Source organism: Rosa rugosa, chromosome 4 (assembly GCF_958449725.1).
Source record: "Rosa rugosa chromosome 4, drRosRugo1.1, whole genome shotgun sequence".
NCBI lineage: Eukaryota > Viridiplantae > Streptophyta > Magnoliopsida > Rosales > Rosaceae > Rosa > Rosa rugosa.
This window is the reverse complement of record NC_084823.1, coordinates 873796-900232: the sequence shown is the minus strand read 5'-3', so window position 1 is coordinate 900232 and position 26437 is coordinate 873796. Positions and strand designations below refer to the sequence as shown.

General features: G+C 39.2%; 2 protein-coding genes and 1 pseudogene across 2 annotated transcripts; 2 read left to right on the top strand and 1 right to left on the bottom strand.

Annotated features, from left to right (window-relative positions):
* Window positions 1-1260: 1260 nt before the first annotated feature.
* On the top strand, window positions 1261-6345 carry LOC133745547 (TMV resistance protein N-like). Its single transcript, XM_062173632.1, has 5 exons — window positions 1261-1963; window positions 2110-3217; window positions 3345-3620; window positions 3733-5266; window positions 5439-6345. Exons 1-5 carry the CDS (start codon window positions 1341-1343, stop codon window positions 5492-5494), a joined length of 3597 nt encoding a protein of 1198 aa, XP_062029616.1. The 5' UTR covers window positions 1261-1340; the 3' UTR covers window positions 5495-6345.
* LOC133745548 (probable cytochrome c oxidase subunit 5C-1) lies at window positions 5535-25679 on the top strand (annotated as a pseudogene).
* Window positions 6669-11341, bottom strand: LOC133745875 (probable glutamyl endopeptidase, chloroplastic). The gene is made up of 10 exons (XM_062174039.1): window positions 10488-11341; window positions 9952-10080; window positions 9395-9694; window positions 8862-9320; window positions 8664-8729; window positions 8379-8439; window positions 8131-8280; window positions 7791-7928; window positions 7277-7590; window positions 6669-7003 (listed from the first exon to the last, which is right to left on the bottom strand). Coding segments are annotated over exons 1-10 (2388 nt in total). The 5' UTR covers window positions 11258-11341; the 3' UTR covers window positions 6669-7002.
* Window positions 25680-26437: the final 758 nt, after the last annotated feature.

Genomic DNA, 26437 nt, shown 5'->3' with positions numbered 1-26437 from the left:
CGACTTAAAAGACACGATTGCCAATATGTGATGCGATACGGTAGTGACGAAAGAAAAATCACGCTCGAATTGAAGTTGCACTGAAGCCTCTTTACTAGGCAACATGGTCCAATTGTGCACCACACAACATTCCAAGCTTGGTCAGTCACCCCTGAAGTTTCTATATAATGAAGCTGCCGGGAAATTTGATCGATTGGTCAGTTGTCCTTTTCTTTGATAGACTAATTAGTCAATGACTTTTGCATTGAAGCTTTCAGGAAACTGCAGGAGGTTTGCTAATACATTTATAATTAGTCTTATCATTACATCACCTCGGCAAAATTTTAATAGATCGCAACAGTGGGGTGATAAGAAGGGATTGAACTCCTCACAGTACAAAACATTTCAAGCCTGAAGTTGCACGGAAGCTTCCATCAACAGTCGTGGAATAAGTTAAGATGATGAGCTTAGTCTGGGTTCTGAATCTGTTTGAGAAACTTTTGTGGAATACAGTATTGTTTTAAATGGAAGTAGATTAATCTTCTGGTTGTTTAATTGCGTCATTGTCATATTCTTTCATGGTTGCTCGAGCTGAGCTTATGAGGATAAGCTTATGTTATATGTTATCTGGATGATTTTCCCATACTCTTCCTCTGTATTTCATGCAATGAACACAGAGTGATGATTTTAAGAAAATGAATGGCACAAATTGTTATCTGGTACAATTATTGATCTTAACTGTTCTCTTAGTATATTTATCGGAGATTACCAAATAAGGTCAAAAGTTAAGGGGTAGAAGCATGACTTTTATTCATTCTGGACAATGGAAATTTCCTGTCACGCGGGGCTAGAGATCCATTTCAAAAAGGAAAATATGTAAACCGATTGAAGCCATTACATGTTTTCAGTTTTTCACACAACTTTCACGACAGATCAAAATCACCCATTGAAATTTTTACAGTGGAATATGCCTTCACAAATAATAAGGGATGTTTATAGAAAAAGGCAATATTTCCCCATATTTGACGCGCACTCTCTCAAACTGATTGGCTACTCAGCAAGGTGGTCCAAGTTTCTCGTGTTAAAATCTTTCCGACCGATTCAAACTGATGACCACTTGAAAGTCATTACCAAAAAAGTAAATAAATAATATTAAAAGCTGAAATATTCAAATCCGTGTCAAGGAAAGTTTGCTTTACAGGTATCACTGCCATGTTGCATCAAAATTATTGACGATCATTACTTTAGGTTGGTCACCCGGCCCCCATCTCCCAGCCCCCAATATTGCCAGGAAAGAGCCTTCAAAAGTCTGGTTTATCATTAAAAACTCCTAACTCCCAACTCTCTAGTTATCAAACAATATGGATTTGCCATTACCAATACCAAAGAGAAGAAAAATCAATTCGGATTCCATTGCTACTCAACAAGAAAAGGCCTCTTCTTCCTCTTCTCGCACCTTGGAGGAGATGCAGCCTCTGCCGCCGACGGTCCAGCTCGACGAGATCACCGAGGAGGATTCTCCTCTCACCCGTTCACGTCCATACGATGTGTTTTTGAGTTTTAGAGGTATGGATACACGAAACACCTTCACAGGCCATTTGCACACTTATTTGGTTCAGAAGGGAATTAATACCTTCATAGATGATGAAGAGCTTAGAAAAGGAGAAGAAATGTCATCTGCACTTCTCAAAGCAATTGAAGGGTCAAAGATTTCTATTGTCATATTCTCTGAAAACTACGCATCCTCAAAGTGGTGTTTGGATGAACTTGTTCATATCCTTCAATGTAAGGAGTTGAACAAACAATTGGTTTATCCGGTGTTTTACAAGGTGGATCCCTCCGATGTAGGGTACCAGAAGGGTAAATACGGTGAGGCACTTGCTGAACATGAGTCCAGACTCAAAGACAACATGGACAAGGTGAAAAGATGGAGGTCGGCTCTTACGGATGCAGCAAATTTAAAAGGGAAGCATTTCGAGGACGGGTATATTTCCATATTTCAGCATGGTTTCTTTTCAATTTCTAATATAGCTAGGCCGAACCCCTATACATGGTTTTCTTTAATTTTGGATCATGGTTACCATTTCAAAGTTGTGTATAATAAAATATTTTTTGCATTTGAATTGGCAGGCATCATGAAGCTAGTTTCATTAGTGAGATTGCTGAAGAGATTTCAAAACAAGTATTAAAACGTAGCTATTTATATGTGGCAAAGTATCCCGTTGGAATAGAGTCTCGTGTACAAGATGTGCTTAAGCTTCTAGATGTCGGCGGAAGTGATGTTCGCATTGTTGGTATATGGGGTATTGGCGGGATAGGCAAAACAACAATTGCTAAAGCTGTTTACAACTTAATTGCTTATAAGTTTGAAGGTTGGTGTTTCTTGGCAAATGTTAGGGCAGCTTCAGTACCCCATCAAGGCCTAGTTCAACTACAAATTAATCTTCTTCATGAGATTTTAGGGGGGCAGAAAATGGAGATGATTGATGCTGATAGAGGAATCCAGGTGATAAAGGAAAGATTGGATGGTAAAAGGGTGCTTTTAGTTCTTGATGATGTGAATGAATTGAACCAGTTGGACAAATTAGCTGGAGGATTGGATTGGTTTGGTCATGGCAGCAGAATTATCATAACAACAAGAGATAAACGTTTGCTAATTGCTCATCAAGTCTATCCAATATACACAGCCAAGGCATTAGATAATGATGAAGCCCGTAACCTCTTGATTTTGAATGCCTTCAAGGAAAACAGAAATCCAGATGAGTGTGTGCAATTCCCAATTGATACTGCTTTACTCTATACTCACGGTCTTCCATTAGCTGTGAACATTTTAGGTTCACATCTCTGTGGTAAGAGTATAAATCAATGGCATGCTGCATTAGATAATTACAGAAAGTTTCCTAATTGCGATATCCAAAAAGTTCTCGAAACAAGTTACAGTGCATTGGAAGATCCGTTGAAAGAAGCATTTCTCGACATTGCATGTTTATTAAACGGTAAAAAAAGGGAGTATGTGAGGCAAGCACTAGATGGTTCTTACCTCAACCCTGTACATGCTATTGAAGTACTTGAAGAAAAGGCCCTCGTAAATACTGATGAATCTGGTAAGATTTGGATGCATGGCTTGCTGCAGAAAATGGGAAAAGAAATAGTACGTAAAGAGTCACCCGATGATGCTGGTAGACGTAGCAGACTATGGTTTCATGAGGATGTTTATCGTGTTTTGACCGAAAACACAGTAAGTATAGAATATGCATGTATTCTTCTATTTGTTTTTGTGTGTGTAGAGCTTCTTAATTGTGAAAAATATAGTCGTATATATATAGTACTTGCTCTGCTAAGCCTATATTTTTGTTCCATATCAGGGCTCAAATAAAGTTAAAGGCATCAGAGTAGAGCTACCCGGAGAAGATGAGATATGTTTGAGTGCTAAATGCTTTAAAAAGATGAAAAATCTTCAACTTTTTATAAACATTAATGCACGCTTCTCTGGAGAGGTTAATTATCTCCCAAATCAGTTGAGGATCCTTGATTGGCCTGGATTCCCAGCACAATCTTTGCCATCCGACTTCAGTCCACAAAAACTGGTGAAGCTCAATATGCCAAACAGTCGCATCTCACGACTTGGGCGAGGATTCAAGGTATTCTAAGCTGTTAACTATCCATTTGCTATTTTGCAGAGCTTCTCTATTTTGAATCGTTTTAGATTTGTTTTGAAGCTTATAATATTATCTTTCCTTTCTTGTGTTGCAGAATTTACAAAATTTAAAATCTCTAAGTTTTCAAAGTTGCAAATTCCTAACAGAGGTCCCTGACTTGTCTGGAATGTTAAACTTGGAGATGTTGAATTTAAGTTTGTGTACAAGTTTAGCTGAATTGCATCATTCTGTTGGATCCCTTGATAAGCTTGTTGAATTCCATCTTATAGGTTGCTATAACCTTAAGATATTTCCAAGAATGGACAAAATGAAATCTCTGCAACATATTAATTTTAATGGCTGCAAGAGGCTCGAGAACTTCCCAGAAATTTCGGAAAGGATGGGATCCTTAACAAGCATGACTCTATCTGGAACTGCCATCAAAGAAGTGCCTATATCAATTGGATATCATCTCTATAATCTTTCATCTTTGCGTTTCAATCAATGTAAAAACCTTACGCATCTGCCACTGAGCATTTATGAGTTGCGAGAGCTATGTGCTCTTGAACTCACAGATTGCCCAAAACTAGTGCTAACTCCATTTCCGAAGAAAGCGAAATACAGTGAAGTGCCAACTCCAACGTCTAACTCAAACATTTCACATTACGGCAAGGCAATTTCATCAGAAAGAGAAAGTGATGGTGACAATGATGATGATGATGGTGATCAACGCAATTTAGCATTTCCTTCACTGGGTTACTTCAGGGCTGGAGGATGCTATAGTTCAGACATTGATATCCTTGTGACGTTTTCTTGTGCCTCAACCTTAAAAGTGCTTAATTTTTCAGAAAGCAATCTTGTCAGTCTTCCCGCTTGCCTTACCAAATTTATCAACTTGGAGACGCTTCAACTGTGGGATTGCAAGAGGCTTCAAGAAGTTCCAGAGTTTCCACCTAATTTGAAAAATTTAGATGTGGGAGGTTGCGTATCATTGGAAAGAATTTCAAAGTTATCAAACATTTTGAAACATGAAGAATCGCAAATGTTTGAATGGCTGGACTTGACCGATTGCTGGAGACTGTATGACAATCTGGTTCAGGAGGCAAAGAAGGAAGGTTTGATAGTAAGCGATGATCATCAGCTGGAGGCTATCCTCTCCTCTCTTTTTCGCTATTCTCAGAAGTATAAATTCGTGGTTGTACTTCCAGGTTACGAAATTCCAAAGTGGTTCAGCTGTCAAATGGATTTCGAAGGGAATACTCTGTTTGAATTTGATATTCAAGTCCTTCCTAATTTCAAATGGCACAATACAGGATTGGCTCTATGTGTTACCTCCAAAAAGTTAACATATTGGCATTTCAGAATTCGATTCAATGGAGTACTAGTGTGGAGTAATTCAGCTGATGACTATTTAAGCTATGAGGAAGCTGATTCGGCTTGCGTGTGGCTGCAAAATATTCCGTTCAATATAATGGATATGAGTCGGTTTGATTCAGGGCGTCCGCAGCCACCTTTTCAATGTCAAGTTAGTATCTATCAAATATTCGATCCTGACGTGGCTCATCCCTTGAAAAGTTGCGGAGTGCACCTGGTAATGCCACCAAATGAAGAGTGTATGAAACTATCTCAGGCAAGAATGGAATCATCAGGTCTCTCTTTTTTCGTTGCAGAGACTTAATTTTTTAGTTTTATTAATATCAATTATGGTGTTATCAGTTAGGACTTGAGTTGACTGCTGGATATTGTAGAAGTGATTATGTAGTTTTTCGTTCTTATTGGACTATTGTGCTGGTTGATAAATTTCCCCTGTTTTCAAAACAGACGACTATCCTGATGAATCCGATTCAAGTGACGAATATCTTATTGAATTCAAATGAAGTGACGACTTTGTTGATGAACTCGAATCAAGTGACTCTCACAGCGAGTTGGCAAATAGCTCAAGAGAAGAAGGGCCGTCAGGACTCAAGAGAGGCTGAATTGATCTTTAATTGGGTTAGTCCTTCAAATTCTTCACCATTCGCAATTTGTATACCTGTTGAGAACTTCTTTTCTTTTCTTTTTGTTGGTGATAAAGGTGAGGAACTTAAGATAACACCTACCACCCTTCTACAGCTTCTATGTGTACGTTTGTGTTTTTGCGCAAGTAGAACATATGTGTTTGTGTGTATAACCTATGCTTTGCCATGAATGAATGTTCTTTTAGTCCACCGACATGGCGACATGAGCCATCTTACATTTTCAGCAGATCCAAAGCAGTTATCTTCCTTGAAAAAGAAGTTTCATTACCTTGTTTCAATATTCCATGAGATTGTCTGCGCTATGGTTTGGATGTAATCGATATGCCTGATACTTGTTTCTTATCATGTAACTAAAGAAACTTTTCTTAAATGCTGATTAAGTGAAATGGCTGGTCACACGATTGCTGATGCTGAAGGACCAAGTGTTGTCAATGAGATCAATCTGTAGCATCACTGCACTTGCTTTACTGCATCACTGGAATGACCACGGGAAAGTGAAGGCACTAATTCCATGACTTGCTGGATAAAGGTGAAGAAATCAGTCTTGTTGATCAAGTCAGATGCTAAACTGCGATATTATCCCATCATGAATTTGTGGACACTTTCAAGTTTCAACAGTGCTGTTTTGAACAGAAATTGTTGTGTTTTGCTTCATTGTGATTCCCTTTTGTGGTTTTACTCAATTTGAGATGCTATCTGGTTATTTTCTCGTACTCTCACTTTCTTTCATGTAAATGAATCAACTTTCTTTCATCTAAATGAATCAAAGCGTGATAATTTTCAACAGAATTCCATGACTCTTTCAAGTAACCATGTGTGCTGAAGGCAAGATGCTAGTCAGGCTTCTGTACGATTTTTTTTTTTTTTTTGACAAATAAATGGTTCATAAAACGTAAAATCAAAGTTCACCATCCACTGCTCATCATCATACCATATTTCCATTTATGTAACAGATCCGAAACACCCACAAAAATTCATCCAATTACTATTGCATAAGCCTTTATATTATTTTATTTTTGGTATCAATATTAATGCATAAGCCTGCACAAATCTCTCTCTTTCGGCCAAAATAGTACACAATATTTTACATGACACAGGCAACAGAATGGATGGTTTGGACCTCATCCAACCTCTTCCCCCAAGCTGCTTGACCATTCACCGTTTTGAATATTATGGTGTGAAAAGCATATTGGAGGGAAATAAATTACGGTTACAATTTTGAATAGTACAGCACTTGCAAATTGCACCTGAGGAAGCATCTTGCTATTGCGGTTTCACAGGGGCGAGCATCACGCTGTTCTGACATAGTTTGTACACCACAATGATGTGTGAACTACAGTCCTTAGCAGCCAAGATCAGCAATGTCCTCTGCAGTATAACCAAATTTATGACCCAGCGAAACATGCATCTATAATTTTTGACGGGGAAAAAAAAAACATGCATCTATAATTAATATTTGACCCAACAATTAATTGTTGATGTTTTAAGACAAGTCGCTGAGGTCTGAGGTTTGGATATGTTCAAAAAGAAGTTACAAGCATCACGAAGAGATTGTGAACAAATTCAAGTGAGTTCTTAACTTCTTAGATTGATCATTGTTTTCCTGAGTTAATATTGCTATATACAGAGAGAAGAAATTACCATAACAATGACCTAGGCAAAGAGTCAACTCCTTCATGCTCAAAACTTGACAATTCTGAGCCACTGCCTCCACCAGTAGCCACTGCTTTGCTTTCAGAATTTGTAGATTGTGTGCCTATATTGTCTTTACATGCATCTTGATCAACATTTACATCAGAAGTGTCTGACACGCAATATTTTTGCAACCACCTGTCAGTTTCCCATAGCACATGCATGATACTCTCTCTTGCCGCATAGCCATGGCTCTCAAAGGGAAGAATCACAAGACGGCAAAGAGCACCATGACCTTTCAGAGCATTAAAGAAACGATCCGACTGCACAGCACACCAGATCATTTAAATAGCAAGTCAACAACTTACAAACAAGAAGATATCCATCATGCCACTAACATTTAAGCAAACTAAACATCCAATACTGTAGGTTACTGATTTGAAACTATGAAGGGCATGAAGGATATATGACGGAAAATTAATAATTACAAACAATGTCGGAAGGGGGTGGAGGACCTTTTTACCTGCATGGTTAAAGTCCCTGGATTATTGTCTTCCTCTCCATGGATAAGCAAGATTGGCTTCTTAATTTTATTAGCAGACATGAAAGGACTCATCTCCACATAAGTACTAGTAGCCTCCCAAAGAGTTCTTTCCTCGTTCTATACAAATAAATTAATGAGTCAGACTATCAAAACAAAAAGATAAAAATTTACTTGGGGGCAATATCATGGCAAGAGAAGAAAGAAGAAAAAAAAGAAAGGAAAAAACATAGATATTCATTCAATAATAACACTAATAATTTTTGGAAGAGCTAATAATCTGACAAGATATTTATCAATCCTAATCAAAGCAATACCCTACCTGAAAACCAAAAGGAGTAAGTGTTCTATTGTAAGCACCCGAACGAGCAATTCCACAAGCAAAAAGATGAGGAGCATGTGCCAGTAGGTTTGCAGTCATGAATGCCCCATATGAATGTCCCCCAACAGCAATTTTCTTTGGATGAGCCACCTTAATATGGGTACCACAGTCACTGCAGGAGTCAGGTCAAGTTTTAAGGGGCAAAAGCATGTAAACAAAATTCATGCCGAAAATATGAAGAAGCTTACTCCACGTCGAATGACTTCCTCCACAGCAGCCTCTGCACTTGCAACCAATTGCTCCACATACCTGGTAAAACATGCACGTTATTCATTGACAAAATCCAAATCATTACAGGCATGTTATAAAATAGTTTTATTTTTCTTGTTCAAAATGGGACAACATTATGTAACATGAATCTTCAGTCACTCCCCTTGGTCCTTAGGCAATAAAGTTTTATTTGTCACCCAAAAAAAAGTTGATAATACTGAACGCCAAAACCTGTATTCATACATATGTGACTAACAGCTTACCTATCATTTGCTTCATCATCACCCTCACCAATAATAGGAATAGTTGGTCCAGATAAAATAGCAAACCTGCACAATTTGGAGCAACCAAAAATTGGTTCAGCATATTCTCCAAAACAGTTCAGACATCAAAGAGGTCAATTACAAAGAAGAACCATATAAATAGAAATCACCAAAACATAGCAAGACAAACAATCATACCTTCGAGCCATCCAGAGCAGGGCTGATGTTGGACCTATCCCAGCAAATTCATTAGGAGAACCACGAACTTGTCCAGCAGCATCTTTGCTTTTGAATTCTCCAGGGTAAGACCAAACCAAACATGGAAGAGGGCCATCTCTGGATGGATCGTAGCCTGGTGGAAGATATAGTGTTGCAGTTAGTTGAACCCCATCCTTTCTCTGGTACCTGACCATCTCTTTCTGCAACGATGCCAGCTGTGGATACGGATGAGGGAAATTTGTAATTTGACATGCTTTCTTTTCCGGCCAGCTTAGGATATAATATTGGGTGTTTTCAGTTTTTGACTCTTTGGAAGTCAATATTTTCAAGGTATTGATGGGAAGATCTCCTTCTTTCTCATCAGACATTAAAGCAACAACACCCTCATAATACTTTTCTTTGTCACTCTTCCATATTCGTTCTTTATTTCCTGTATTTCTGAAAGAATTTGGTTTAGACCACTACAGCACAACTTGGAGAACGCATTAGAAACAAGTAATTTAAACACTTACATGTCAAACAAATCGAGGAATGGGATATTCCCCTCTGGTGTAGCACCATTTCCATTCAGTAGTAAATAAGTGCCTTCATCATTTTCTTTCTTCACTTTTGCAAGCACATATGTGCCAGCAGGAGTTCTCCGCAGCATGGGGGAGCCAGGATCGGAGTACACATCTTCCGATGACCTATCAAACAGGATGCGGGGACTGACATCATTTGATCCAGGAGAAATTACCCAGGTTCTTGTTCTCCGTGTTTTGTACCATGACTCATAAACTAGAGCTAGTGAATCATCAGACCAAGAAATCCCTCTGAAAAAAGAAGTTCTCACACATGAAAACAAGTATGGCTACTGTAACTCTGTAAGACACGTCATGAAGTACCTTATGCTTACAACAATTTCAGAAGTCTCAAGAAATAAACTTCCTTTTGGAAACATCACTCTTCCAAATTCATAGGAATCATATATAAACAAGTTGAATTCTTTTCAAAGAGAACATCCACCATTTCAAAATTTTGGCTTTTGTTATGAAATTACAAAACAAAAATAAATAAGACAAATTCATACCCATAACGGAGATCGAGTTTGTGTAAGATTGTTGGATCTTCACCTTCTAGTGGTTCAGCAGGCTGTGTATAAACAATATCACGTGGAGAAACTTCCACTTTTGCATCTCCTCCATCTTGGGTCTCAACCCTAGTAATGAGAGAGAGTCAAACAGGTCACTGAAACAATATACACAAAGCAACTCTGTGCAAGTAATCTCTTGACCATGGGTTAGACTTTGCTTGGAAATGTAAACTGTGTCTGGGCCTGGACCGAAACCCAATAAATAAAGGAACAAGAAGTTGAGGTCCTATATATGGTGACTAAGAGTTGCTTCAGTAAACTGCTTATAAATATAGGTTGACAAAGCATTGTGGGGACGAATAAGAGAAAATCCAAAGCTGTTAATATGTTGGGTAGTTTTCTAATGCATGAATTGTACTCCTTTATAGAAAATTATTATTGAATACATGAACTTATCTTTTACAACATAGCATCTCTAAAACATGTCATTTAAGACATCCAAATAGTTTGACATCAGGGTTACATATACATACCAGTAGAGTGTTGATGGTTTATCCGCTCTCCAGTTGAGAGAGCGCATCCCTCTTCGCACACTATTGAATGCAATGGGGATGTCCTCGGCAAGAGGCAAATCACAAAGTTCTCTTACAAACTTCCCATCAGCTGTCCACATTTCTTCCTTTTTGGGAAATCTTCCGCATGGTACAATGAAAGAGTATGGTCTGTGAAGCGAACTAATTAAAAGGTATTTGTGATCTGGGGAGGGATCCATTGATGTATATACAGCCAGTGGACCAATTTCCTTCACCATGCCATCCAAAGAAGCTAAAACAAGCTGTGAGGTGGCATAGTAATCAAACAAATCTTCATCATATTCATCCTTCAGCAAATTCTGGAAGGTCCTAACTTGAATAATGTTTTTCTGCTCGTTAGATTGAATTTTAGGCCCAAAAGGTACCAAAGGTTTCTTTGGCGGGTCTCCACGGGACAGAGGAATGGTGCAAACTAACAAAGAAGAGTCGTTCACCCAAACAAAATTGTCAAAAACCGCATTCAAACAGTATTCATGCGACTCAAACAAAGGCCTGGCTACCCCAGTTTCCACTTGGGCAACCCACACTTTAAGCTTAGTACGTGTATTTTCATCATCAAATCGAATGGTGAAGGCCCAATGGCGGCCATCTGGTGACCAAGTAACAAAATTGATCTTAGCACCCTCAGGGAATCCATGTACCTCAACTTCGGAACCAAGAGTACCATCCGGCAACAATTGATGGATCCCAATCCCAGTATAAAAAGACATCCGAGTCCTTGTATTGCATTTCCCGTCAATCCGAACACCAGCGAGCTTCTCCTCTGGTCTTGCAAGTCGGCGGCAAAGCTCTCCGCTTAAGAAACAGTATCTTATCCCTGTGCGGCGAGAATGACAAGGCCGGAAGCGGCGGAGCATCAACTATATCCTTAATTTCTTTTGGAGGAAGACGATATCCCAACGTGGAATCTTCTACACACACCAAAAAAATTCACAACTCACATACAATCCTAAACTCTATATTACGAAAAGAGCCAACAAATTCAAATTCCTTCAGCAAAACTCAGATTTTGTGTTCAATGAAGCTCCACAAGAAATTCAAAATTCCTAACGGAAAACTCAGATTTTGGATTCAAAAAAGTTGTGAAATCACATAAAAGCAAATATAGCTAGACTACGAAACTAGAATTGAAGCTCAGATTTTGGTTCACGAAGAGTATTAAGCTTAAATAACTGTAATTAAGTACCTTCATCTTCAAATGGAGTAGTAGCTGTGGCAGAAGAGACGGATTTCAATGTGGTCAAGTTTTTTGTTTTAAAATCTTTCGCGACAGATAAAATCGGCCACTGAAATTTTTACAATGGAATATGCCTTTACATACTTGGATGTTCTTAGAAAGAGGCAATCCCCTTCCTAGTTCTCTTGTTAGGAGCAGCCCACTTAATTATCCTTAATTCCTTTTGTATTGGCCCAATAGGCCCAGGCGCTACTTTATTGGAAGGTGCAAGGTCTTGTATCATTGCTGTCTTCTTCTACTTTTGTCCAATCTACAATTTGTAACCAAACATGCCAGACTTGGCAATGAGGATGTTGTTTAAACTTTTGATTTCTGTTTTCTTTTCTTTCATAACTTTGCACCTAATATCTGATATCAGAGCTTTCTTTCATAACTTTGCACCTAATATCTGATATCAGAGCTTTCTTTCATAACTTTGCACCTAATATCTGATATCAGAGTCGAATGGCTCCGGCAAGGAACATTCAGGTTTCAAAATCCCTCCACCACCCAAATCACTTCCGCCTTCATTCCACCCTTAACCTCACAACTACAGACGCTGTTCTGTTCGTTTTCTCATCTCCAACCTCCTTCTGGTCTTGGCTCGTTCAATATCCGAACGAGGAAGAAGAATCCAAGTCGAGAAGTTTCAACAGCTCCGGCGGCTTTGCAACGATTTCCAGCGACTCCGCTCACTGTCGGTGATGCATAAGGTATGAAACTCGATCTATACTCATCACGGTCTACACGTTGGTATGATTGGATTTCAGTTTTGATTAAGTTTTTGAGAAGGTGGTATTTGAGGTGATTTGGGCCACTGCGAGTTCAATGCAAGGATTGAAGTATCTGATATATCCCCCGATACTCTTTTTGGAGTGACCGATGTATCATAGATATAAAATATTTTATCTTCTACCGTTTCTGTGAAATTTCTCTAATATCGTCAAATATCCTCGATGTATAAGATATTTAAGATATATTTTGACAAAATGAAGAAATATCTGTAAAATATGACGAGAGAATCAAAAAATTAAAAAGTTAATTAGTTATTCACAGAGAAACACACATGGAATATTGAGGTTTTGTGGGGGTGTAAAATTTTAAGAATAGTTTCTAGTCTGAAAATAGCCTAATAGAGAGGCAGAACAACGTGTTTGCAAAAAATGCCTCGAGGTGAAACCCTCAAAATGGATTTGGGTGAAACGAAATCTTCTCAAGGCAAATTTAGGTGAGAACTAATTCAGTAAAGGTGAATATAGGTGAGAAGTAATCCTCTCAAGGCGAATCTGAGTGAGGAGAAATCCTAAAACGACCCGATCCCGAAATTGGACCAAATCATTACTACGGGTAGAACATAAATAAAGTACAATGGTTTCACAATTCTCTTTCGGATAACAGCACAAAGGTAAAATTATTTCTTTACCGAGTAACTTCCATACAAAATAAGATCAACCCAATGATTGATAATCTTTCAAAAAACAATGGCTACAATACATAATTATACAATGTAATGATAATGGGTTGCCATTGCACACCCGTTAGCTATGTCATGGCTATCAAAGCCTTGGGCTACCTAAGCCCGATATATTATTAATGGGCTGTCAATGCACACCCGTTAGCTATGTCTTGGCTATTCAAGCTTAAGGCTACCTAAGCCCGATGTATTACCATAATAATAATGGACGACCATTGCACGTCCTTTAACTATGTCTTTGACTTTCAAAGCCCGATGATCATGCCATTAACCATAGGCACATCATATATAATCTGCACAATGTCTAGTTGTCAACACTGCCCTCTGTTTAGCTAGAGGGTTCTCATGATACTATGACTCCAATGCTCCTACAAGATAACTCATGAACCAAACATCCAGAAATATTTATCAATGATATCATCGGATATACAAGTAGACTTCACAGTATGAAATACCAAACCAAAACGAAAGCAATGACATAATATCGAAGTCCGATTAATTGTTGTTAATGCAAAGTAGAATAACCACGAGATCAGTAAAAGCAAATGTTTGCTTAATATAATAGCCATTCACAGAGGCCTTTACATTCCAATTGAAAACCAGCAAGTTATAATTGAAATAATAGAACTAGAATCAAACAATTTCACCATTTAAAAGAAACCAAAATTCAAACCAGAACCTTAGTTCTGTAGAGAATTCCATTTCTTGCAATAATACCTTTACGGAGTTCCATCTTCTTTTCGATTAGTTCTATCAAACAAAGAGAACCATCAGCTCCTTTCCTTTCTTCTCTTTTTCTTCCTTGTTCCTTTTTTGTGTGTTGATCTTCTCTCTCTCTCGACCTTCCTCTTTCCCCTTCCTTCTTCTCCTTCTCTCTTCTTTCCCGACCTCCCTCCTTTCTTCCCTTTGTTTTTCTTACTTTTCCTTTTCTCCCTCCTCTCCCTTTTCCACTTGCTTCCTCGTCCCCCCTCTCGTTTCTTATTAGTCGACTACCAGCCAACCATTATCCCCTTCTTAATTATTAAACATATAAATAAATATAAATATCTAAACTAAAACATTTTAAATAAAGTAATAATAATAAAACAAAACATTAGGGCTTAGGGCTAGTTTGGAATTGTTGTGACTTTAAAAAAAAAAAACTGCTGCTGTTGTATTGTGAGAATAATCAGCTGTGAATTAAAACAGTTTCGTGTTTGGTAAATAATATTTTTTAAAGTACTTTCAGTACATAAAACAACTACAGAGCGTGTTTTTATTAACATTAGCTTCTAAAAGCAACCTCTGGTAATGAAATGAAACATGCTTTGCAAGAAACTTTTTTCGTCCGAGAGAGAACCCTTCTCTCCTCGTCGTCTTTTGTAGCCGTCAGGCCAGATCTCCATCATTCTTTGCCTTGTTCTCTCCTACTCCCCTTTCTTTTTTCTCCCTTAATCCAAATGGCTAGTGTTGAGGCTGTGACTTCGAAACTTGCGGCGGCCTTTGCCATTGGGGGTGATGACTTCCACCACGAGGATCCAGCGATGGATTTGGCAGATCCAACCTACCATTGGTTGGTGGGTCGTCTGGTCTCGGTGGAGCCGACGAAGGCGGCGCCGCCCCGGTTCATGGCTCAAATTGGGCAGATTTGGCCGGTGGCAGACCATGGCTTGGTGATCCGCGAACGCCAGAACGGACGATTTCTCTTCCGGTTTGTTAATCCGGTGGATAAGCAAAGGGTATTGGCTAAATCACCATGGTACTACCGTTCGGCAACGTTGGTTTTAGGGGATTATGATGGGGTGGGTGAGGTCATGGATGTGCCTCTGAATCGGTTGTCGATCTGGGTGCATATGAGAGGGCTGCCGCCGGCTTTTACTACATTGAATTGGGCTCGGAGGGTTGCTGGGTGCTTGGGTCGGGTTGTCCATGTGGATGAACGGAGACTGAAGCGGCATGAGGAGGTGAAGGTGTTGGTGGTGGTGAATCTCGATCGGCCTCTCCGAAGGCATTTTCTGTACTCTTTTTCTGATTCTTGTGTGAAAGAGATTGATCTTGAGTATTTGAATGTTCGAGGTTTGTGTTTGGTGTGTGGCTTTTTTTAGCATGGTGTGGGGGGTTGTGGTGGTCCTCCGACGGCGGAATGGGATACGGGTATGGCTGCAACCTCGTTTGGGGGTGGGCAGCGGAGTGTTGTTGTGCATGGAAGTCCATCCGCGGTGGTGGAGACAGTTACTAGGCCCAGTGGGTTGCTAGTGCCACCGGGTTTTGCTGCTTTGCCGATGTCCAAGGAGGTGGGTGTTCAGTCTGGGGTTGGTTCGTTTTTGCTGGAAGGTAAGGTGGATGAGATGCCTCTGGTTTTGACAGAGAGTGTTGATGAGGTGCAGACCGTGGTTGGGTATTTGCTTGGGAAGAGGGGCGGAGATGGTGAGGTCACTTCCCCGCTGAAAAAAGGGAGACTGGAAGTTGGGGCTGGTCAAGGGCTTTAAGACTCATCTGGAGTTACTATGGATGGCATGCGTTCGGCCCCTCTTAGCCCGAATTCCTTGGGTTGTAGGAAGCGCAGAGTGCATGCTTCTGCTCCCACTTTTGGGTTGGAGGCCTCCCCTACTAAAGGTCTGCAATTTGACGTAGGGAAGTCTTCTTCCCCTACCAATGGTAAGGTTGGGGCTGGGAAGAAACATAAACCCAAGATTATCTCCGCGGCTAAGCATCGTGCATTGCTTTCTAGGCTTGAGGAGGAGGCTTGTCACACCCCGGACCCGGTGTCGGTGGATTTTAAGCACCTGACCCCGAATTCGATATGTGAGTGTTACAAAGCATAATGTAAATAAACTCTTTCTTCTAGGCTCTTCATTCTAAGCTCGTCGAACCCACTTCGGCTAGTCAAAATCTAAGTACTCTTCTGCAAAACATATTAGAGATGGGTGGGTGAGCAAAACCACGCGCTCAGTGAGTAGATCATGTAATATGCCAGTAAAGCCATGTCATTTTACACACGCTAGAAAGTAATATATCGTATACACATCAATGCACAGCAATTCATCACATCGCATCATCCCTTCTTATTGATCATCCTTCAATTTAGTGACCACCACGGGTACCCTAATGGCCTTCTCTAGCCCTATACCACCGTGTGACACATCCTTACCTCGGCATAACCAATCAAGAAGTTCTCATGTTCCATGACTAGTCAAACAATGGATCCAACATATAATATATATAAAGTTATAAACTCTGCATATTTCGCAAATAGACATGCTTCACTTGAAAATAGAGAGATATTTCGTAAATAGATAAAATCATGTTTTTCCACCATTTTTATAGAAAATAAGAATATTTGAAACATATTACACAAACCCACTCACCTCGACAATACGAATCGCCTCACTGAATACCCATCGTAAACCGAGCCTCCGAAAACGAGCCTTCTAGAAATAACTGTTGGATCTAACTCAAACCTATATGGATAGAAAGAGGACATCAAGACGAATTCGTAGCCTTTCGCGGATCCTGAATCGGAGTTACGGATCAAAAGTTACGATCCGCCGAAGTTTTAGAGAGAGAAACTAGAGAGAGAAAATGTAGAGAGAGAAGCTCTCTCCGAAGAAATGGGTACGGAAGAATGGGGTGGCTGAGTTCCTATTTATAGGGAGAGAACTGCCACGTATCAAGACATGAATGGTTGGTTTGGTGCCACTTGTCAACTTCTAAATCAAACACCAACAAGCTTATGCCACTTGTCAAGCACACAAAGACATGATGCCACCACTTGACACATGTCAATCTGATCTTGCACGTGCAAGACACGTTTGGCTGCTGCTACTTGGTCTCCAAGTCAAGCCTATCAACCAATAAGGACACGCCACGTCGTCACTTAATTTGATTTCCAACTAAACTTCAAAAATTCGTTAAAAATAGCTTGGGAACCTGAAAAATTAACCGAAAAATGCTGCGAACTCGTGGTGACCTCTACTTTCCATTTCCAACCTCAAAAATAAAATTTGACCAACTTCAAAATTCGGGATCTCACAAGGCTTCCGCTCCTTGAGGACTGTCCCTTTCGTTGGCTTTGTCTTGGTTTTTTTGTTTGGTTTTGGTTCGTTGCTTTTGTTGTTTTTTCAATAATGAAACGGAGCTCGGTATGGAGGGTTTAGGGCCATATGAGGCAGGCTTTTGAGTACTTCCCTATTCTTGTCTCTACCGTTAGAGTGAGCTGTGTTTGTCAGTACAGAGTTATGTTTAGGTTCTCATTTTAACGGGGCCACACACGTGGCGGGTTCCTTTGTAACTTTGTTGGCCGGAGTAATGAAAGTGTTCACGTTTCTTCTCAAAAAAAAAAAAAAAAAAAGCAACCTCTGGTCTGCTTCTAAAATCTGCTGCTAGTGGCCTATAATTTTCAATTAAAGCTGCTTTTTATTTATTTACCAAATACAATAAAATCTAAAATTTTGAACAAAAACTGATTTTTTTTTTAGGGATAATGACCATTTACACAATTTTGGCCTAAAAATTGCCCACATACTCCACTAAGAGTTTTTTACTCCCATTTACCTAATCTAACATCTATTGACAGAATTGTCCTCATTTTAATTAATAAATTACACTCATCTCTCTCTCTCTCAGACTCTCTCTCTCTCCCCCCTCCCCTCTTCGATCTATTCTCTCTCTCCTTCCCCCTCACCGATTTCTCTCTCTCTTTCTCCCAACTCGTCTCAGACTCTCTCTCTCTCTCTCTCTCTCTCTCTCTCTCTCTCTCTCTCTCTCTCTCTCTCTCTCTCTCTCTCTCTCTCTCCATGTCTACAGATCTGGACTTCTGGATTGGATGCACACCTCCAGTCACGATGCATACCTCTCTCGCTCTCTCTCCCCCCACCCCCGAGACGGATTTCGAACCCGACGTCTCCGACCCCAGCCCACTCCACGACGGAGGCTCCGGTGAGCTTGCGACGGCGCTACAGGTCGTCGTTCTTCTGGGCTAAGCGGGGCGGAGCTCCGAAGCACCGCCGATCTGATCTCGGAAGACGAACCAACGTTCGAACCCGACGTCTCTGACCCCGGCTCATTCCACGACGGAGGCTCCGGTGAGCTCGCAACGGCGCTGCAGGTCTTCGTTCGTCTGGGCTGAGCGAGGCGGAGCTCCGAAGCACAGGCGATCTGATCTCGGAAGACGAACCAATGTTCGAACCCGACGTCTCCGACCCCGGCTCACTCCAAGACGGAGGCTCTGGTGAGCTCGCGACGGCGCTGCAGGTCCTCATGTTGTCGTGCCAAGTTCCGGATCTACAACCGGAAAGAAGAGAGAAGACGACCTGGGTGCCTAGATGGGTGCCCAAATCAAATTTTTTTTTCATTGTTTGTTTTGATGAACTTTTTAATGTGTTGGCATCAGATCGACTAATATATTGTTGTATATGTGTTGGCATCTGACTACAATTCAGCTCTAACATTTTACTTCTTCTGTGGTGGTATCCAAAAGTATGTGAAAATATGTAAAAATGATGTATATTGTTGTATATGTGTTCATTGTGTTGGCAATAATACGATTATTGGGGGGCATTAACATGATTATTGGGGGGCAATAATACGATTATTGGGGGACATTAACACGATTATTGGAGGTCAATAATATGATTACTGGGGGGCAATAATACGATTATTGGAGGTCAATAATATGATTACTAGGGGGTAATAATATGATTACTGGGTATTATTATGGGCAATAAAATCGGACGCCGGAATCCGGTTACCGGTTGCCGGATTCCGGTCACCGGTTGTGATATGAGCATTTTAATGCGACGTTTTAACTGTTATTTCCTCATATTTACTTAGTTATTTCCTTAAATAAATCCTTCTTGATTAGGAAAGTTTCCATTTTTAGGAAAGTTTCTATTTTCGGTAACAGTTTCTATTTTTAGGTACATTGGAATAAATGACAAGGAAATAAAGCTGAAATGAAGAAATGGAGTTTTACTGGTCTGACTAGGAATCCCAGTCAACGCAGGAATCCTGATGAGGCTAGGAAACCTAAAGGCATTAGGAGACCACATGGCTTGAAGATGACGTGGGAGATATTATGGGAGATTAAATCTGATTTTTGCATGGGAAATCAAGGAGATTACGTTGAGAAAATCAAGGGAGAATTTCAAGGGATTGTGCAACAAGAAAAGGCTCAAAACAAGTCCAGATTCGTTCCTTAATTCCCTCAAGATATGTTGGCTGAAATTAGAGAATAAAATCTGCAATTTTAATGTGAAAATCAGGAGAAAATCAAGGGGAGGATGTTAAGGATAAAGCCATGGAGAGATTTAAGGGAGAAAAGATCCAAAATGAGTCCGGATACATTGTCTAGGTTCATGCCTAGATATTTGGCCGAAAATTAAGAGAAAAATCAGAAATAATCTTGGGAAAATCAGCAACAATATATTAGGGATTGATTTTGGAGCTTTTTGATTGGTTGGATGACACACAGAGCTGACGTGGCGCTACGTGATTGGTCGAAGCTGTGTGGCAAAGCTTGGCCGTTCCCCTATATAAACCCCCCTATGCTAGACGTTTAGAACACACTTTCATTCAGAAAATCCTCCATAACATCATAAGCTCTCTCTCTCTTTCCATTCTCTAGTTGCAAAGTTCTGCGTTTTCAAGCAAGGAGAGGAAGAAGAAGAAGAAGGAGCCGTGAAGATCATATCCTCCATCATCCACCTTGAAGGCTTGCTTCCAAGATTCAAGATCCAACCATCAAGCTCTCCATCTCCATCTCCACTCACGGTGTACTTCATTCTTTTTCCTTGTAATCTTTTGATTTCCTTGTTTGATTTCGTAGGAATTTGTTACTAGTTAACAATAACGTTAGGGCAAAGTTTAAGCCCAATTTCTATGTTTAAATAAAGTTTTCATTTTCTATTATTGTAATTCGAGAGTTGCTTATGTGAGTTTGTTTAATTAAATTTGCTTTATAGATATCTTTTGTATTTTAATCTTATGTGGTTCGAAACACTTAGGGTTTTGATATGAATGGTGCTAGATTTAAGAACATGAAATCAACTTTTTGTTTTGTGTAACTTGAATCGAAGTAGTAAAGGTTTTGGACAAAAACCGAATTTAATTAAAGAGGATTGCAATTAGGTGGACTTTTTCATACTAAGTTGCACACTTGAATTGATAGCCTTTCTATGTGTTTCATGCATTAAACATGTCATGATTGACTAGCTTTCTAGGGCTTGATTACATGTTTGATAGGATTAATCTTTGTGCTTTCACTTAGGTTAATTAGCATTGAAAAGTAAAAAATGGGAAATTATTTGCTTTCGAATATTTCACATGATCAACTCCTTTCTCATGACTTAGATGAACAATTATAGGGTTTGAATCGGATTTGATTACATGGAATTGGTTTTGATCTTTGTTCCTTGTGTTCCACCCTTGTATATATGTTTTTATATGAGTTAATTACTGGTTACTCCCTATACTTATAGGGTTTCGTCGTTTCAGTCCCTGACCTTCAAATTTCACCTAAAAAGTCCCTGAACTCTCAATTTCCTCCCATTTCGTCCCTGCCGACAAGCTCCGTCCAAATTAACCGTTAAATTGCTGACGTGGCATCCATTTCAAGCCGAAATGTCTGTTTTACCCTCAATTACCTTTTTTTTTTTTAGCCCTTTTTCCTTTTTTACCTTGTCTTCTTCCAGACTCTCTCTTTCTCCTCTATTCGCTCTCTCTCTCTCTCTTCCCTAAACTAATGTTAACGACCTCCCATGTCGGTAGTCCTCGGCGGCGGCGGCGCGACGCCGTTTTGGTGGATCTGAAGTGCTTCGGGTGCGCCATTTGGGCCTCGCTGGCCATCATTTCGGAAAGGGTCGGGCTCGACCGCTGCGGCAGCGACACCGTGAGCATACTATTGAACCTAGTAAAGCTCGAGTTATACGAATCGTTTTGGTCATTGGTCAAAGTGGGAGTGAAGTCCATGACTGGGGATAATATCCCAGGAGAGAATCGGATCTTGAACGATGACGACGGCGAAGAATTCGAGATGGGTAGTCCTCAACCTGATCGAGCTCGCGAGTCGGGTCAATGGGTAGTCCGCCGCGGCAGGAATGGGTCGGGATTGGTTTTGAGGCATCTCCGGTCTTCGAGCTCCGCCTCCAGGTATCTCACTATCTCTGTCTCCATCTCCGTCTTCTTCTCCTCCTCGGCTTCTCCAGTCCTCCTCTTCTTCTCTTCTGAGTTTCTGATGGGTTCAATTTCAAATGGCTTTGATTTCCTTTTGATCTTGATCTTGATTTTAATTAAGGTGATGATACTGATTGAGTGATTGGGTAGTTATAAATGGGTTCAATTTCCTTTTGAATTTTTGATCTTGATCACTTGATGTTGATTTTAATTAAGTTAAGGTAATGATACTGATTGGGTAGTTAAATATGGGTTTGATAACTTGATTTGCATTTAATGTTGATTTCTTCTTCAATTGCAGTTTGTAGCTTTGTCTGATTCATGACTGTATCTTTTGACAAATTATGGTTTTGTGCATGAGATAGGGTGTGTTGAAGTAGTTGGATGTGTTAGATGCGAAGAGTTAGCTGGTTGGGAGATGGTGCCTGAAGGGGTGGGTATACTTACTTAGTTAAGCCATTAAATTTCTTACTCTAGTAAGCTAATGATTTCAGGGGTGCCAAAACTGTGCTGACTAACCTTGGACTGTTTGGTTACATATACAGGTGCGGCTAGAAGCACAAACCGATATGTGTTGGCATTGCGAGCAGCCACAGGTGTGTATCTTGAAGGATAAACAGAGGAGGAAAGACAGCCTGGAGGAAGAAGAAGAGGTAAAAAGGAAAAAGGAAAAAGGAAAAAAAGAGAGAGAGTTTAAAAAAGAAAAAAAGAAAAAGTAATTGAGGGTAAAATTGACATTTTGAAGTGAAATGGATGCCACGCCAGCAATTTAACGGTTAATTTGGACGGAGCTTGACGGCAGGGACGAAATAGAAGGAAATTGAGAGTTCAGGGACTTTTTAAGTGAAATTCGAAGGTCAGGGACTGAAACGACGAAACCCTATAAGTATAGGGAGTAACCAGTAATTAATCCTTTTTATATTTTCTTTATTTTATTTATTTTAACTTTTGATTTTATAATTCTTAAACCCCCCCCCTTTTATTTCGTTATTTGTATATATTCTTTTTTTGTAAATAATACTTTTTACTTTTACTAATTAATTAATTGTTTTTACATTAACAGGTGTACCCTCAATCCCCGGAATAGAACGATCCCTACTTGCTTATACTACTAATGATATTTATAGGGTTAAATTATGCGCTTGCTTTTAGCGCTATCAATTAATGGTGAAGCAAATCAGCATTTATTTATGGAATTTCGGCAATTACTTTCCCAAGGATATTTGTGGCCGAAATTGGTGAAGCAAATCAGCATTTATTTATGGAATTTCGGCAATTACTCTCTCCTAAGATATTCTTGGCCGAAATTAATGAAGAAAATCAGAAAATCCTTATATAATTTCGGCAAGGATATATATTAAAGGAATTTAGGGAATTAATTTAGAGAGTTTTGATTGGTTGGACCACATCACAAGGCTTACTTGGCATTCTACGATTGGTTGGACTACATCACAAAGCTTACTTGGCGAATTCTCATTGGTGGAAGCTATGTGGAAATTTCTGATTGCTTTGTGAACCCTAGCCATGCTCCTATATATACTCCTCTCTTTGACGTTGAAGGAGGTTCCACACACTTTAGAAAATTCAAAAAATACATATAGTTAAAGTCTAGCCTCTCCTCCTCCATCCTCTAGTGCAAGCCACGGGTTCAATCAAGGCCAAGGGAGAAGAAGAAGCCGTGAGCACCACCATCCATCCCCATCTTTGAAGCTTGCTTTCGAGTTTCAAGAGACCACAACGTTAATCATCCATCTTCATCTTCCATCCACGGTGTAATTCGACCTCTCCTTTGTAAACCTTGTTTTGAATTCGTTGGTTATGTACTAGTTGACATTTATGTTTGAACAAAGTTTTTAATTCTGAAATTTTATATGATTGAATGAAATTTTCAGATTCTTATATTGTAATTCGAGAGTTGCTTATGTGAGTTTGTTTAATTAAATTTGCTTTACAGAAAACTTTTATATGTTTATGTTCTTTGGTGGCCAACTTAGGATATATGCATGTAATTGGTGCTAGGTTTAAGAACACGAATCAACTTTTTGCTTTGTGTAAACTTGAATCGAAGTAGTAAAGGTTTTGGACAAAGACCGAATTTAATTAAAGAGGATTGCAATTAGGTGGACTTTTTCATACTAAGTTGCACACTTGAGTTAATAGCCTTTCTATGTGCTTAATGCGTTTAACATGTCATGATTGACTAGCTTTCTAGGGCTTGATTACATGTTTGATAGAATTAATCTTTGTGCTTTCACTAGGTTAATTAGCATTGAAAAGTAAAAAATGGGAAATTATTTGTTTTCGAATATTTCACATGATCAACTCCTTTCTCATGACTTAGAAGAACAATATTAGGGTTTAATTGAATTTGATCAAAGTTTCAGTTTTGATCTTTGTTCTCTCATTTCATTCGTGTAATTATGTTTTTAGTTTTCTTTGTTTTCTTTACTTAGTTTATTTTCGAAAACCTAAATCCAAAATCCCCCCTTAATTTCGTGAATATGTATATACTTTATTTTATTTTTGTAAATAAAATACTTTGTGTTTGTTTTAATTGTTTAAGTGTCTTACAATGACAGGTGTACCCTCAATCCCCGGAATAGAACGATCCCTACTTGCTTATACTACTAATGATATTTATAGGGTTAAATTATGCGCTTGCTTTGAGCGTATCAATTTTGGTCACCGGTTGCCGAATTCCGGTCACTGGAGTCCAAGGCCGACCACCAGTCACCGGAGTCTGGCGAGGTCTCCGATGACTTCTCTTTCTAAGTGACAAAGAAGGTGAGGGCAAAATTGTCCTAAAAATAAATAAAAAGTAATAAAAGAATACTTAATTGGGTAAGTGGGCAAAATATATATAAAATATTGTGTAAGTAGGCAATCTCTTATAGTGTTTGGGTAGGTGGGGTTAATTAACCCCAAAATTGTGTAAATGGTCATTATCCCTTTTTTTTAAAAGCGAAGCAATCCCAAACGGGGCCTTATCTAAGTGATACCAAAGCTGGAAAACATGACTGCCAAAACAACAAATATAAAGATAAAAGAACCTCACTGTTTTGGGTTTGGGCTATCACCAAATCCCCTCGAAGCGAATCTGAGTGAGGAGTAATCCCCTCAAGAGAAATCTAAGTGAGGAGTAATCCTCTCAAAAGAAATACGGGTGAGGAGAAATCCCCTAAAGACAAATCCGGGTGACTATCATCTTCATCACTAAAATTTGTACTATATAGGTCATATTCTTGGTCTAATTATTGGGTTAGTCCTTCAAATTCTTCACCATTCCGAATTTGTATACGCTTATATATATATATATATATATATATATATATATATATATATATATATATATATATATATATATATATATATATATTGGTGATAAAAGGTTAGGAACTTAAGATAACACGTAACATTATACATTCTACAGCTGCTGCTACATGTACGTTTGTCGAAAGTATGAGTTTCTTTGCTATTGGTGGTTGATAACTTTCCCCTCTTTTCAAAACAGAGGACTATGTTGATGAACTCTTGAATCAAGTTTGCTTGATCAGAACTAATGACAGCAAGTTGGAAAATAGCTCTGGAGAAGAAGAGCCGTCAGGAGAGGACAAATTTGTCTTTAATTAGGTTGGTAAGTCCAAAGTCTTCACCATTCCATTAATCTGGAAATAACTGGTGTTACATTGATGTATAAAAAGTTAAGATTAACACATATCTACCCTCCTACAGCTGCTATATGTATGTATGTGTTTTGTGTATGTAGACCGTATGTGTTTTTGTGCATGTAGCAAGAACCTATGTGTTTTGGTATACCAGTATAATGTCCAACTGTTCTTTGTAGTCAGTGACATGAGCTGTTTTCAATTTCTTTGCAACACATCCAGAGCATCCTTGAAAAAGAAAAGGAGCTGTTTTTCAAGTGAAATGGCTGGTCACAAGATTGCTCATGCCACATTGAAAGGACCAAACGTTGTCTGGTGCTTGGTTTGGCTACTGGAGGCCTTTGGAAAATGCATCACTGGAATGAGCAGAGGAAAATAAGGACATTCTATAACTTGCTGGAGAAAGATGAAATCAGAGTTGTGGCCGAAGAATAGATCTTCCGAGTTTTGAATATGATTTTGTGGACTCATTTAAAATTTGTTAATCATTGTCCCTACTTTCCATTGGGCTGTTGAACTTTAGATGATGAGCTTAGTCTGCGTTCTCAATTAGTTTCTCAAACTGTTGTGGAATACAGTACTGTTTTAAATGGAAGTTGATTGATCTTGTCGTACGTTGTTTAATTGCTTCATTGTGATTGCTTTCATGATCGCTCAAGCTGAGCTTATTTTATGTTATCTGGTGATTTTCCCGTACTCTTTCTCCCCGTTTCATGAATGATTATGGTTTGTTTGTTTTTCAAATAACTTTCTAAGTAAAGAGGGTGCACCGAAGGTGGGTTAGCAGCATTTCCACTTTGTTATCACGATGTTCATTTTTTGTTTGCCTCGAGCACTAAATGGTTCACAAAGTTGGTAACTGGACGAATATACCAGCTAAAGAAAATCATCCTTTGATCGATTGGTCGGTTGTCCTTTTCTTTGATCGACTAATATACAAGCAGTTGGTGACAAAATTAGTCAATGACTTTTGCATTGAAGCTTTCAGGAAACTGCAAGAGGTTTGCTAATACATATATAATTAGTCTTATCATTACATTACCTCAGCAAAATTTTAATACATCGCAACAGTGGGGTAATAACAATCGATTGAGATCACGGTACAAAACATTCCAAGCCTGAAGTTGCACTGAAGCTTCCATCAACAGTTGTGGAATAAGTTAAGATGATGTAGCTTTGTCTGGTTTCTGAATAAGTTTCCCAAACAGTACGTTGTGGAATACAGTACTATTGTATTAAATGGCAGTTGATTAATCTTCTCATTGTTTAATTGCGCCATGGTGATATTCTTTCATGGTTACTCAAGCTGAGCTTATGTTATGTTATCTGGATGATTTTCCCATATTCTTCCTCTCTGTTTCGTGTAACGAACAAAGGTGATGAT

What these genes read in the sequence shown, in the direction of transcription:
- LOC133745547 (XM_062173632.1), top strand. Translation starts at nt 1,341, where the DNA reads ATGGATTTGCCATTACCAATACCAAAGAGAAGAAAAATCAATTCGGAT. An exon ending in GTGTTTTGACCGAAAACACA is followed by an intron (nt 3,218 to 3,344) that starts GTAAGTATAGAA and finishes GTTCCATATCAG; the next exon opens with GGCTCAAATAAAGTTAAAGG. An exon ending in GACTTGGGCGAGGATTCAAG is followed by an intron (nt 3,621 to 3,732) that starts GTATTCTAAGCT and finishes CTTGTGTTGCAG; the next exon opens with AATTTACAAAATTTAAAATC.
- LOC133745875 (XM_062174039.1), bottom strand. Translation starts at nt 11,257, where the DNA reads ATGTCTTTTTATACTGGGATTGGGATCCATCAATTGTTGCCGGATGGT. An exon ending in CTGCTCTGGATGGCTCGAAG is followed by an intron (nt 8,730 to 8,861) that starts GTATGATTGTTT and finishes CAAATTGTGCAG; the next exon opens with GTTTGCTATTTTATCTGGAC. An exon ending in GATGATGAAGCAAATGATAG is followed by an intron (nt 8,440 to 8,663) that starts GTAAGCTGTTAG and finishes ATGTTTTACCAG; the next exon opens with GTATGTGGAGCAATTGGTTG.